Source organism: Alosa pseudoharengus, unplaced genomic scaffold (genome assembly GCF_046254945.1).
Source record: "Alosa pseudoharengus isolate Yale_2024_CS ecotype anadromous, Long Island Sound unplaced genomic scaffold, YU_APseudo_1.1 YU_APseudo_1.1_scf_23, whole genome shotgun sequence".
NCBI lineage: Eukaryota > Metazoa > Chordata > Actinopteri > Clupeiformes > Clupeidae > Alosa > Alosa pseudoharengus.
Window position 1 is genome coordinate 12,735,750 of NW_027468685.1, and position 14,658 is coordinate 12,750,407.

A 14,658-nucleotide genomic window follows, 5' to 3' on the forward strand; every position below is an offset into this window, starting at 1 on the left:
CCATCATAGAGGGCAGCTATCTTCTAAGAAAAAATAGTGCCTTCCACAACCTACAAGGTTTTCTTTAACCCCTTAAGATAGAGGGACTTTTAAGGGTACCGTTTTGAACCCACTCATGAAGGGTACTTTGGACATTTTGGGATGAAACTTTCAGCCTTGAAAAAGTTCAAACGGATTCTTTAAGTAAATACGGGGTATGAGAAACCCCCTCATTTGTGTTCAATGCCATTAAATTTCCCTCAGAAAATGTGGTTTTCAAAATGGGTGGGTGAAAGTTTCAGATGAGCAGCTGAACTGCATGTAGTTGCTAACATCCAGACTCTGATAACTGCGGGTTTATAAGGTAACATGCTCTTCTAGAAAAGGAGTGCCATGAAGAGGCTGAAGCACTAGCATCCCACAGGCCGACCATTTCCTCTTTCACTGGTTGCGTATTACTTCTTTTTTAACTTGTCTAATTTTATATCTACTTTTATTTAAGTCACTCAGGTTTTGTGCTTTGATGTTGTTTTTCTTCCTAAGTGACATTCTACACACAGCTGAGCTAAACAAATCTCAGACATTTTAAAGTAATCTCTCATTTGCAACGTAAATGACCTGACAGGTTGGAATTGCACATATTCGACAGACCCCGGTAAGTGCTGATGTTGGGTTCAGTTTACTGGTGACCAGGCGAGATTCTACCCAATCTATCCAGAGTGCAACCAAACAGATGACAGAGAGGGACATGGGGATGTGCTAATATCAAAGCACCATATCGGATTATATATATGAAAGACTTCACTTCCCATAAGGCTTAGTGTACAACAACCAGGGACAGCTTCTGTTTTGATTTTTCAGACAATCTCCTTAACTGCTCGTAAGAAGGTGTGAAGCGCTTAATTATCAAATAACAAATCATAATAATTATAATCATAACAAAATAATATTCCTAAAATTAAAAAAAGCTTGAAAAAAGAGATGTTCGGGGGGGGGGGGGGGGGGGGCAGAAGAAGCACTTGGCGCCCTGAGAGGTTCAGACCCGTAAATCCCTCATCCTCCATGTCTTGCCACCTCAGACAAGACACTCAAGCACAGGAACACAACCAGACCTAAAATCCTTAGCCACGTGGACAAACATGCTGTCATAATCACGTCAACGCTAACCGCACACACCCACATACTCTCCCACACACACATTTACACACACACAGACATACAGTAACCTCATCCTTAGGTACTGAGTGCAAGCACTGATGGAGTTGATGAATGTCTATTGGTAAGTTAAGTCAGTTGTTTTGGCTTCATTGATCCCATTGGCTGCCTTGTTTTTTTTTTTTTTTTCAAACACTAGGAAGGCACCATTTAGGGACTTCCACCATTTCTAAGTAAGGAAGTACAAAGGCGGTCAATAGAGAGATGTGATGGGAGATCACAGTATAGCAATGGGGCACTGGACCACTCCCTCAGGAGTAATGTTCCAGTCATTCATGAAAAAAGTCCAAACGACTAATTAATCATTTGTCTTGGTCCAAGACACAGTCTTAATTAGTGGCATGACAAGCTATCAAACGCAGATGGATCTAACAGTCACGGGGAGCTGGCGATGTTGAGCTCCTATGATTCAGTGGGAGGCAGGGGGGGACCAGTCTCTGTGGCCTCCCACTGCACAACCACCCCACTCACCTTTCCCTCGTCGGGACGGGGGCCTGGGCTAGGGGTCATCGCTTTGGGATCTCTCCCCCTGTGACTGATCACTGCTGCCTGGGACAGAAGAAGGCTCAGGGGGTGCAAAGGTTTCAGACATATCCACAGGAGTGAGGGTGATCTCCACTTCTCTGTCTTCCTCTTTACTAATCGGGGGAGGAAGAGCAGGAGCTAGTACTGGGTTTGAAGCGGGCACTCGGTTTTCGGATGCAGGGGGAAGCTGCCCCCCAGGTGCCCTCTGGATCACCATGGATCGGCTCGGAGTAGTCGGGGCACTCTGCAGGAGCAGGACGGGCCGAGGATCAGTGTCGAGCAGGGGTGCAGAGGCAGACTGGCACTGCACCACGACGCCTGCCCTCTGGTCTTGGGCAGACGCCGTGGCATCTTGGAGGCTCGAGGGAATCGAGCCCAGCACCAGCTGGTGCTGATCCTGGATCACAATCTCCAGCAGCTGAGAGGAAGAAGAAGGCGTGGCGGAGAACGAGGAGGACGAGGCCAGAGCCTTCTGGATCACCCCTCCGGTCGTCTGAGCCAGCGGCAAGCTGGACGGAGGCGGAGGAGGCGCCACTGGCTGCGGTTGCTGAACAACGGCATCTTCTGGACGGGGCTTCCTGGGTCGACCCCTCTTGCGCTTGGGAGGCGCGTCCGTCGCGACGCCTGGTGGTTCGGACACGGGACGTTTCGGGGCAGCACTGCGTGCTCGGTGGACCACCGCCGTGGGCGCGGCTGACGTAGCCACCGTCACCGCTGTAGCCTTATCGCGCTCGCTGTAGGACAGACTCATGGTGGAAGGGAGGATCATAACAGGAAGCGGAGTTCCCTTCTGCTGGGGCAAAGTTGTCACGGTGATTGGCAGAAGATGGGGCGATGCTGATGTGTCCTTCGGCGCTAGAAGCGTCGTGGAGGGGTGCACCGAGAGCGGGGACTTGTTGTCTAGGACTGACCCACGAGGGAGCAGCTTGGGCAGGTGCTTGATCAGATTCTGCACCTGTTGGTTGCGACCCTCCACTTCTTTGGCCGGTTTCTCACCGCTGGGAGGCGTCTTTCCATGTACGGCCTGTTCTCCTTCAGTTTTGTCTTTTTGCTACAGTAAGAGACAAATAGACCTCACAATAACTTACTTTTGCTGGATGATATATTATTGAATGATGTTATTTTCCTTTTTAATTTTATGCTACTAGTGTACTGCACTGATAATATAATAGCATAATAATGTAAGTAGACCCTTGTAGTAAATATATTTTTTAAATATTCAGACATTGCCTCACAGCAGACTAGTGTAGTTCTAGACATACACGTTGGGCCACAAACATAGCTGCCCCCTCTATTTGCCAGGAAAAGCAGTGAAAGTTACTGATATTTAAAAAAGCTGAAAACATCCCTCAACATAGATTGTTCAAATACCCCAAACGGTCCTTTGGCCCACCGCCTATTTTGAGCACCAAAGTAAGAGCACTATTGCTTTGTTATACGTGTTATTGTGGTACCATATGGGGATGAATAACGTTTTCAATGAAAGTTTTCACTTTTCTGAGTTTGATAAACGTACCCTCAGACTAGTGTATTAAACCAGACAATTAACAGATGGCGTACTACAGTGGTTCTTAAACTGGGGATCGGGACCCTCAGGGGGGTTGCCAGAAAATATTAGAGGGGTCACAAAATGATTTGTCTGGATTAAAGACATTTTTCTAAAGGCCAAAGTCAAAGGCTGCCATTGACATAATGCCCTTGGTGTTGACATAGCCTACCTATGGGAGAAGACATTTTCTGCCTCTGTTATTTGTTTTGCAAAAATCAACAGCTCCCGGCCCTTTTGGTCCAATCAGAGCAGGGCTGTGTGAGATTGGACTGTCAATCACAGTCTGGTGCAGTTTGGTGCGCATTTACGAGCACAAACTCGATGAGAGGGTGCTTGGTGGCAGTGGGGTAGGGGCATGAGAGTTGTAAACATTCAAAATTTTGGCTAAGTCCCTTCAATCTGTCAGACTTGCCAACTGCAGCTTTAAGAACCACTGGTGTACTATACCAGTGTACTGTAAACAGAGCAGGACATCCCCTGGCTGGAGCACATTACCTTGGCATCGCGGCCACTGCCCTCTCCCTCCACAGCACCTGCCTTGGGCGGAGCAGGGCTCTTCTTGATCACTTTGTGAGGCTTGGCTGGCCCACCTGCGAGAAAAAACAAGAGAGATGCATCACATATCGAAGACCACCACAAAACATCAATAAGTGAAATAAAGAAATAACAATTAAGGGGTTGACTTGGGAAACCAACATAGCACATCAACAATTACTAGTAAAACTACACTACCCAGATGCCCTGCCCTGGTCACACCACAAAGATAATTTCTTCACAATAATTTCTTTTATCTACACATACCAGCTAGATCAGCAGAAGTGACCAGTTCAGCCTGGCTGCAACGCGGGTTGACAATGTGCTCTTGCACCAGGAATTTGGCAATCTCCACCACCGTGTCAAAGGAGCGCTTCAGAATCTTCTGTGCCCAGTCACAAATCAGCTGACATGCTGCCTCAGTCACTTCCTGCTTATAGGTCTGGACCAGTTCTGTCAGCTCCGACTGCAAGCCATCGATATGTTAGTTTTTACTCAAGTTGTTCATGGTTACAGTACAGTATGCTCTGACAAAGTTGATGGATAACTTTTTTTTTCTGCCCCAAAATGTCAAATATCAAGTGTTTTAAAAGTTGGTGGGCGGCATATGTGGACTCGTATATCAAGCACTATTACACAATGAGGACTGACTTTTCAGAAACAATTATGACATTCAAGCTTTCTGCACAGTGTAGTAGCGTTTTTGTTGATTACGTTGTACAAAGAGGTAAGGTGGCCTCAGGTAAACGCATATGAAACGCAACATTTGTGACTTGAAGAGAAAGAAGAGAAATAAAGAAATACTTGTGTGCTCTTACTGGGTCATTCTTCAGATCTAGGTTAGGCAACAGGGGCATGTTCAAGATTGTCTTCCTACGAATCCCACTATAGCAGTATGTGGAGCAGCCAGGTTAAAGAACAAATGAATGTAGCAGCAAACAGGTATTGTACTAAGATCATGGAATTAAACAGGATTTATGAAGTGAAGATATATAGGCATAATAATTATACATTACATAACTATGACCTCAACATATAATGACATAATTAAATCTGGGCAGGTGTTGTTGTGTTGGTGTTGAAATGATTGTGAATTCATATTCCCAAAAGTAGATCTATCTATTTTAGGCAATATCGCCATGCCCTTGGATGAAGTGTAATAGCCACTGCAGGGAAGGATATTTTGACTGTCCTCTTCCTCCCAGTCTCCGGGCTTTGATGTTGGGGAAAATGTCACGGATGATTTTGCCGAAGTTGGCTGCACTCAGTGGTCGCTGCTGTAGGTTATCACAGTACCGCCTAAGAGAAGGAAGAAGGTTGTTTTAGATTTAGATTTTTACTATTATTAGTGCTTTCATTTATAATAAAACTAAACTTTTCTTAAGTCAGTCAAGGGATACCTTCACACATATAATTGACATATGACATCTTCCACCAACAATCAAATATTCTAACCCTAGCCCTGACTATCAAAGATTTCCCCTTCAAAGCCTGAGAGGTTTGGGAAATGCCCCCCCCCCCCCTTAAGCAGAAGTAAAGGGCGTGCAAAAACATTGCAAACTCAAACAACAACAGAATAGGAACTGATAAAAGGAACTTATACAGAATGTTGGGAACACCAGGTGGGTTTCTGAATGGTGACTGTGCAAAATAATGCCTTCAACATACAGTTTATACTGTACACAATAGTAAACTTTATACAGTACACAATACAGTTACACACAATATTTTTTCCACAATATGCAATTATTGCATTTTTTTTTACTGTGCATACTATCCATAACTCAAGTGCACTTCTCCCTTTGAAAGTCAAGAAATCTCACTTGTAGGTCTCATAGACGTCCTGCTTGGGCAGACAGGTGTCAGCGTGCTCCTCCAGGTGACTACGTATCCAGTTGCAGGTGAGCAGCTGGTCAGCCATGTTCAGGGAACTGGCATCACTATGGACAATTACAAATGAGAGTTAACCGGAAGAGAACCATGGTGCAGTGGAGTAGATTCAGTTAGTTCCGATGATAATTTAAAAACGCTGAAATACTAAGATATTAAGCTGAGAACATTTGTGTGAAAATGCCTTTCCAGTTTGTTCAAAATGACAAAGAATGCATGCATGTCTAATGTATATTGTATGAGTGTGCCATTCATTTTCAATAGAAGCGTTTTACAGCAACAAGAGACAAGTGGTTGTTATGCTGCCAGCTAGGTGCTGAGCGACTGACATGGCAACTGCCAATCCAAGCGAAGGCAGCGTGACGCACGTTGCTTGAAACTTAAAAAATAATCCAAGATAGCGATAACTCATAGACGGCAGTATTTATGTATACTGCAAAGCAGTAGCAACTAGCTGTGAGTCACAGCCTTGTTCATGAGCTCACAACGCCCACTCAGCGGTAAGTTGCTGGATTTGTCGCTGTCTCTTATAGCTAATGTGACTGTGAGGTTAAGCTATGAACGTGTATGCTGTCTCTGTATGCTTGAGTTGTGTGGGGGTGTGTGTATTTCTGATTGTATTGAAAATCCTTTTGTGTATGGGTGTGTATGGGTGTGTGTGTCTGTATGTTTGTGTATGTGCATTTAACTAACCTTTTTTCCCCTGCACTGGGTCCAGAGGGTAGCTGGAGGTACAGGTAGAGCTTGTCGTTGTCAGAGAAGCGCTGAACATCTTGCTGAAGATCATAAAAAGAGGATTCGGTTATGTAACAGTTGTGTAAACATTGCTAATATGTCAAGGTCAAGCAACTCAATTAGTTCCAGAGAGTGGAATAATTCTACCCAGACTAAAAACAATATATGAGAGAGAAAACATCTCTTTGCATAAATTACAATATTTACTTACCAAAATGTTGTCGACTTTGCCCTGAACATTCTTACTGCAGAGAGCAAAAAAACAGAAAAGAGGTTCAGTTTGTGCAGGGGCATGCATCGCATAATATGCATTCCAATTGTATCTTTTGTCTAACCAGCTGGGGAATGCTGTCTTACGAGATGTTGTTCTTGAGTTTCTGCAGGAGCATGCTGGGCTCCGTGTCGCCCTCTCCTGTGTCCAGCCGCCCGGGTTTGGGGGCCTCCCCACCCCTCACTCGCTCGTCCGCCATGGATTGCACTCACTGCGCTGGCCTCCCGCATCCAGAACCCTCGGAGAGAACCAGAGTCTAGAGGAAAGGGAGGAAAAGGGGAGACAGTCGAGGACGTGTGACACAGACATGTAAATCTGATGTGCGAATGAACCACACTACTAAACAGAACAAAACAGACCTGAAGGGTACGCACAGAAACAACAAATGCTATCTCCAGCATCTGAAATGCAGAGTTTTGTCAAAAAACTCAGTAGCTTGCAATCGGATTACAAGACAAAATCATTGCGTTACGACATTTCACTCCTCCTGACTTTATTCCCACCTTTACTATAGCAAAAGCCACAAAGATGTGCGTGTGCAGTACACAAATAAACCAAATTCCAGCTATATACTTATATGGTCTTTTTACCACTACATGTGGAGTTATGAGCCTCTCCCTATTCGTTTTGGTAGGAAACTGATATTGTTTGCCTGAAATAATAGCTGCCTAGTGGTGTTGCCAAGGTGAGTTCCAAGGGGCATCGCATCCCTCTAAGTACTTTCTTATAAAATACTACTCCACTGTTTTGCAAGGAGACAAGATGGTCAGTGACACTGGCCAACACATACAGGCTGCTTTAGATTTGGACAAACAATCTGGAGATCATTGTAGTCAAGAAGCCAGAGGGGAATTCTGACTCTGATCTGCTTAGGGTTATGGTTTCTGTGAGCCCTCCAGAGAAATTGAGTTAGCCTCGATGGCAAAGTTATCAATAGCATTTTGTTAAATACAATCTTCATTGTAAAAAACAATCCTGTCTTTGTTGTCACAATTTGTATCATAACATATTGTGCTTGAAAATTACATGGAGATGTAGGCTACATTAAAATACAATCCTGTTTATATAAATGTAATAACCATATTGTGATTACTAATTACTACATAACAATTTATCAATAACTTACAAAAACATAGATGGACTCTTTATTCATTTCAATTCATTCAAATTCAAAAAATTTGTCCATCAGTAAATAGTAAACACACAAATAAAAATACAACTTTGACAATCAGTTCTATACAGAAGCTCACTCTGTATAAGGATAATGGTAAATTCATTCACACAGTGAAATGAATAATGTTATTATGTTCCTGGAAACATTCTCATGTATGACAACATTTCACTAATTAATGAATGAACAGGACAAAAGTGCCTTAATACACAAGGTTACAAACTGTGCAGTTAGGCTATAAGAGAAGTAACAGCTGTAGCCTACATAGGCTAATAGATGTATCGTAAACAACAGTAATATGTTGAATCAAAGAGTATAGAAGCCCCAATCACCAAAATATTAATTATAACTCGGTTTCAGATTGTATCCCCTTCCATGGGGCACCAAGGTCACAGAGAAAGGAAAGAGGTTCCAAGGCGGCTTGCTCCAAAATAATCAATGAAATAGTGACACTCCCACTACGGCAACCCGCTGTCACCGTCAGTGAATTAACATTACAAGATTGTACTGGAGTAAGCAAGAAACACACAAACCACCCTAATGTTTTGAAAACCAACATATTTGTTTGCGTCTGTAGTTACGACTGATATCGATCAATGTCGACCAGAGGCAGTAGACCTCTGACACAGCTGAGCCGCTGTCAGCCCACATCTACCAGCTGTCAAAAGCTACCACATCGAAATACAACGGGGGAGAGCGAGCATGTTTTCGGAATACAACTAGGAAGCTAACGTTAGCTTGCTAGCCTCTAGCTTCTTCCCTATATTAACCTACCTACGACCCTTCCTTGAATTTCGCGTATGTTTCATCGTCCAAATTAGACAGTTCGACAAATATGGCCGTAAACAACATCTGTTCTCGTGTTATTAACCTGTTACAAGGCCCATCTTGCTTGCCGCACTGTTTGCTACGGTCATGCGCTTACGATTCACATTCTTCCCGCTTTCTTCGTATATGGACAAAACGAAGCCTTGAAAGCTACTTGCTGCTGGCTAGCTGGTAGATATCTAGCTAGTCGGCTTTAGACATCGATTGTTGACCATCCAAGCCATGCTTTCACAGCGTTTCAATCACCTTTGATTAACCGAGGCAAATAATTGACACTGTCGCTTAACGTTACCCAGAACATACAAAGTATTGCTATTAAATTAGTGAACATAGCAAGCTAGCTGACATTAGTTATAGCCTGGCTAGCTATGCTGCTAACGTTGGCAAGCTGTGAACACATTGAAATACATGAGGCATAGAGCAATGAAAACTTATAGAACTATTTTCATAATCAACGTTAAAAATGCGTAAAACATTCTTTCATATTTTAAGCAAAATAATTAAGGTATTTATTTTATAAAAAGAAAAAGAAAGTACCTGACTCAAAGATACAGCAAAAATCCCCTGTCAGATTATTTTATGATTGGACAACTGTGTTATGTCTGCCTGACTACAAAGCAACCCCCAACGTGATTGGATGTCTTGTTGCATTCTACACGGATACAGAGCATACCTTTAATTCTATTGGATAAATACCTTTATTTTCTCCAGAAAGATTATTTTGATAGGAGGTGAAATGCTGCTCTGCCCAGTGACAAATTTGATGGTTCAATTGTTTTAGTCCTCCTAGTAACAAGAATATGATTGGTCAGATTTTTAACAGCTTTCGATTCTGCCATGAAAAGCCCAAGACCAGTTTGTCAACTACCTGTAACAGTAGGCCTGAGGCCTACCATAACATAATCCCTTAGTAAACTGTATTTATATATCATGAGGGCATGCTTAGATGCATTATGATATCCATTTACTGACTCCAAACAACTTTATAAATGTTACCAGCAGGGCCTACTCATATGGAGTATGTACAATACACACCCAATGCAGACCAATACACCTTACACAAATGCACATCCAAACAAACATATGTTTGTTTGTGTGTGTGTGTTGTCTTTACAAAGGTGGTGGACTACAAGAGACAGCAAAGCAGTTACACTCCATTAAAGATCAGTGAGCTGCCTGTGGAGAGGGTTGAAAGGTTTCAATACTTCGGTGTGCACATCACCTCACATTGACAACTAACATCAAGCACACAAATCCAGGCAAAGACTAAACTTCATATCAGCTGCGGAAAAAAAACGGTCAGCATTGAAGGCCTTCTACTCTTCAACAGTGGAGTGTTCTAGGTAGTACCATGATTTGGTATGGAAACTGTACAGCCCGTGACTGCAGTGCCCTACAAAGATTGGTATTTTGCTGAATGCACCATCAGAGCACCTCTTCCCTGCAGGAAATATATCAAAAGAGTACAAAAGGGCCCAAAAAATGATAAAGGACATTTTACACCCAGACCATGGACTGTTTAAAACACTGAGGTCAGAAGTCTCTGTTCCTTCATGGCTAATACATAAGGAGGACTGATGAGTTCTTTCCTCAAGCCATCGGCATCCTGGACACACATGAAACTCTTTTACACTGCATTACATGGACTTGCCATATTGCACTTACACACACTGCACTTTTTACCCCCTTCTCAATCTATTTATTACATTCTTTCTAAATCTTTCTTTCTTTATCCTTATACATACAGTTAGGAACAAAATTATTCATACCCCTGGCAAATAATGATTTAATGTTGATTTTTTGTTGACCAATATGATTGTTCTGACTGAAAATTACACTGCCACGTGGCTAGGTTGTAAGACAATGTGGTAGAACCAAAAAATAAGCTTTTTCATCTTTTACATTTATTTATAAAAAAAGGCATGTCCAAAATGATTCATACCCTTTTTAAATAACCAATAGAAACATCTTTATTTGCATTCACATCTCTCAAAATGGTTCTTATAATAGGCCTACCTACCAAGCCTCTCCACAATGATTCTAGTCTGCACCTTTTTAGCAGCAATCCGGGTTTTGAGGCAGGAAGAAAAACGCTTATTTTTTATTCTATGTTTCTCTCACATTGTCTTAGAACCTTTTGGCATGTGGCAGTGGCATATTCGGTCAGAGCAAACACATTGGTAAAGAGAAAATCAACATTAAATCAATTGCCAGGGTATGAATAATTTTGTTCCTAACTGTTCCTAACTCGTAACTGGTGAGCCCTCAGGACACCTCTGCACAGGAAAGTTGAGCAGCTAAATGCCATTTCACTACATGGATAACACAGTATCTCTATTTGACAAATACAAATCCTTGAATCCTTCGGCATTTGCGTCTATCCGTTTAATAGATCCTCCAGTGTCCCATAATGCCGTTCTTCTTCCTTTGTTTAACAAAATATCGAACCATACGTCATTTCCTATAGTTTCAAAATGGATCCCAGCGGCTTAAAGCTCAGCTTTTGGGAGAATGGACCAAAACCCGGTCAATTTTATTCTTTTCCCGGAAACAACAGCATCACAACTCCTGGTTGTGGACCGGTTAGGCACACATTGTAAGTCTAGGTTGTATGTATATTCTTTAAGTGTTCCTAATTCTTTTGTAATGGCACTTTCGTTTTCCACATCTTCCTGCTGTATCATGGTGGGTTGAACAGCTCATCGGCTAACCCTCTAGCATGGTACTTAGCCACCGATGTCAGTATACATAAATCTGTTAACTTTTTTTTAAGTGTTGTTCCGAGCACACTACGTGTGGTTGAACACCTGGACAACGCAACGGGGGAAACTATGAGAAGTGTTGCTGTTTTTTCTCGCGTAACTCCGCTAACCCAGCCAGCTAACGTTAATCAAGTAACGTTGTTACCCAGCTAACGTTATTTTAATTAGCGCATAGACCCAGACCTGCAGGATGTGTACTTGAGAGAAGAAAACTGTCGTTAAAATAATTTTATCACTGTTAATTCATACATTTTTATTTATTACTGCCTTGTATAACTGGCTGTGTGTATTAAAAAAGTTCGTTTTTATGGTTCAGCGCAAGCTCTGTGCCTATTTTTACTTTAACTGCTAGTGTGTGTGCCACACAGATGGAATACTCAGAATGGTGTCAAACCTGTTTTTTTATATTTATGAAAGTAATTGTCATTTATTGTTGATGTCACTATTTAAGCTGTTTAAACGAAATTGCACATCGGAAAGACTGAAATTCTTCTGATAAACAGGAGTTCTGTGTTCAAAAAGTGATGTTCAGGTTGATGAAGTGTGTGCTAACGTTGGAACTTAGAAGACGCATCTTGGTAACACCAGCGGGATGAAAATAAGCTATTGAAAAAAAATAATAATGCCTAATATATACTAAGTGATAAGAAAGTGATAATAATCATAACTCCATATCAACCTGCACCAATTCAACTAGAGAGCTGGAATTGTATATAAACCCATCACTTACTGATGTTAGCTAAAATTGTATTTACTAAGAAAAGTGGACCGGTGGAATTTTGGCTGATGTTGGATTCTTACGTTTTTCTTAACTGTCTAGTTTTCATATTTCTGATCTTATAAATCTGTTATTGGTTGGTAATTTGTCCTACTCAATATGAAGGATGGAATGATTTGTATGCTTTCCTCCTCTCATAGAAACCCGATGGTGACAGGCACATCAGTGTTGGGTGTGAAGTTCACGGGTGGGGTCATCATTGCTGCGGACATGTTGGGCTCATACGGCTCCTTGGCCCGTTTCCGCAACATCTCCCGCCTCATGAAGGTCAACGACAACACTATCCTTGGTGCCTCTGGAGACTATGCAGATTACCAGTATCTCAAACAGATCATTGAGCAGATGGTGTAAGTGTGTAACTCGTGCAATTTCATGGTTTTCAACCATCAGGACCAGTTCCTGATTCTGTCTGAATGGAGTGGAGTAATTTTAAAGCCAGGGGCTTGTACAGTATACCATAGCTTTAATATACGTATTAAAGGCAGCAGGTTTGTGTTGTTGCTGAGAAAAAATGACTGATGTTGAATATTCAAGGGAAGCATCTATGATTGAGTCTCATACTCTGTGTTTTGTATTCAGAATTGATGAGGAGCTTTTAGGAGATGGCCACAGTTACAGCCCCAAGGCCATACACTCCTGGCTGACCCGTGTCATGTACAACCGCCGGAGTAGAATGAACCCACTCTGGAACACAGTGGTCATCGGGGGATTCTACAATGGTGAAAGGTAGGTGTCTATCATATTTTGCACAGCCTTGGCTGTAACGATGTCAAATCTGCTCTTGTATCACACACCTTTGCATTAACCTTTGGGTTTTTGACATGATGTATCTTTTTCAGAAGAAAACACTGAACTGTAGTGGGGCTCCTTAGTCTTTTGTCAGGGCTGTGACCTAGACATGTGGTGAAGATTAATTTATTGGCTTTTTAAACTTTCACTACTGGACTGTGGAGGGTAGACAAGAAGTGTGTGTGCAGGGGCACATATGGTGAGGAGTTCTGCCACTTGTGCCACAGGCCCCCTGTGATTCTGAATTCTAATCTTTAATTGCTTTTTTCCCCCTTCAGCTTCCTTGGCTACGTTGATAAGCTGGGAGTTGCGTATGAGGCGCCGACTGTGGCCACAGGCTTTGGTGCCTACCTAGCTCAGGTTGGTAGCCCACAAGTGCTTGTTACAGTTAGTTATATAGCGGTGATGTCTTAATGCAGTATGGCTTGATGTGTATAGCTGCTGGTGGTAATGTACAATTTACTCCATATATGCTCCTTGTTTGCCCGATGCGCCTTCATTTTCCTGTCTCTATGTATTCAGCCTTTGATGAGAGAGGTGGTGGAAAACAAGGTGGAGATCACAAAGGATGAGGCACGGGAGCTGATTGAGCGCTGCCTGAAGGTTCTCTACTACCGTGATGCCCGCTCCTACAACCGGGTGAGGGCTTACTCTACTTCTTTCAAACATACTCCATTACAAGAAACAAACTCCTCCAAGTTTTTTGGAGTGACCATCCTTTTGTTTAAATCGTGATCAAAATATGCATGCACTTATAAAATAGCCCATCTTCATCTTTTAAAGATGAAATCCATGATTCTAATCCCATAAAATGTTGGTTAGAGATTATGGCTCCTGCTTTCCTTTTGCAAAATTGCAGATGGCATCTTTAAGAGCAACTAAAGCTTCATAACATTGTTTGATGTATTCAGTTTAATTTAGTTTGGCCCCTGTAGTCTGATTTATTTCCCCCTCTGTACCCACATTTTATATTTATTTGGAATAGAAGTTAATTTTACAATTTCAAGGAAAAGTGACATGGAGCAATCAATGTTGCTTATGTTCTGCGTTTCGTTTGCAGTATGAGATTGCAATTGTGACACAGGAGGGAGTGGAAATTGTTGGACCCCTGTCATCTGAGACAAACTGGGATATTGCACACATGGTCAGGTGAGTTATAACAGGACAATAATATATTTTTTTTAATTTTAGGTTCAGTCAATTTGCTTCAAGATCAGGCCTCTAGCATCAATCACTGTATATCTTTACAAAAATGTACCGAGTACATTCCTTGGTTTGAAATGTGAAATAATTTTAATTTCTTCTCCATGTGATTTGTGTTGCAGTGGATTTGAATGAGAGCTGTTTGCATCTGCATTTGCCCTTCCACGTCTGAATGACCTGTTGTTCAAGCCTCACTGAGTAAATTACTGCTAATGTAGAATGGCTGTCCCTTTTTTGCTTTCGTCTCTTTTGTATAACAATAAATATGTAAAACATAAAAAGGTTTACGGTCCTGTTCAATTGGGGAATTGCAAATGGCCTTGTCTCTTTGTCTTAGTCATTTCTGCACTATTTGTATAGAGGACATACCTCATTACACCAATATTCAAACTTTAAAGCAATCACAGGATAAAAATATGCAATACTCAT

The 14,658-nt window shown here is 42.1% G+C and overlaps 2 protein-coding genes across 2 annotated transcripts; one reads left to right on the forward strand and one right to left on the reverse strand.

Annotated features, from left to right (window-relative positions):
* Nucleotides 1–972: 972 nt before the first annotated feature.
* rfx5 (regulatory factor X, 5) lies at nucleotides 973–7,751 on the reverse strand. The gene is made up of 9 exons (XM_076301587.1): nucleotides 6,785–7,751; nucleotides 6,639–6,672; nucleotides 6,386–6,468; nucleotides 5,626–5,742; nucleotides 4,985–5,101; nucleotides 4,621–4,699; nucleotides 4,070–4,268; nucleotides 3,764–3,858; nucleotides 973–2,770 (listed from the first exon to the last, which is right to left on the reverse strand). The coding sequence occupies exons 1-9, from the start codon at nucleotides 6,895–6,897 to the stop codon at nucleotides 1,694–1,696; spliced, it is 1,914 nt and encodes a 637-aa protein (XP_076157702.1). The 5' UTR covers nucleotides 6,898–7,751; the 3' UTR covers nucleotides 973–1,693.
* Nucleotides 7,752–11,160: 3,409 nt separating this feature from the next.
* psmb4 (proteasome 20S subunit beta 4) lies at nucleotides 11,161–14,510 on the forward strand. The gene is made up of 7 exons (XM_076301591.1): nucleotides 11,161–11,293; nucleotides 12,378–12,584; nucleotides 12,817–12,963; nucleotides 13,305–13,386; nucleotides 13,549–13,665; nucleotides 14,087–14,175; nucleotides 14,352–14,510. Exons 1-7 carry the CDS (start codon nucleotides 11,172–11,174, stop codon nucleotides 14,362–14,364), a joined length of 777 nt encoding a protein of 258 aa, XP_076157706.1. The 5' UTR covers nucleotides 11,161–11,171; the 3' UTR covers nucleotides 14,365–14,510.
* The last annotated feature ends 148 nt before the right edge of the window (nucleotides 14,511–14,658 follow it).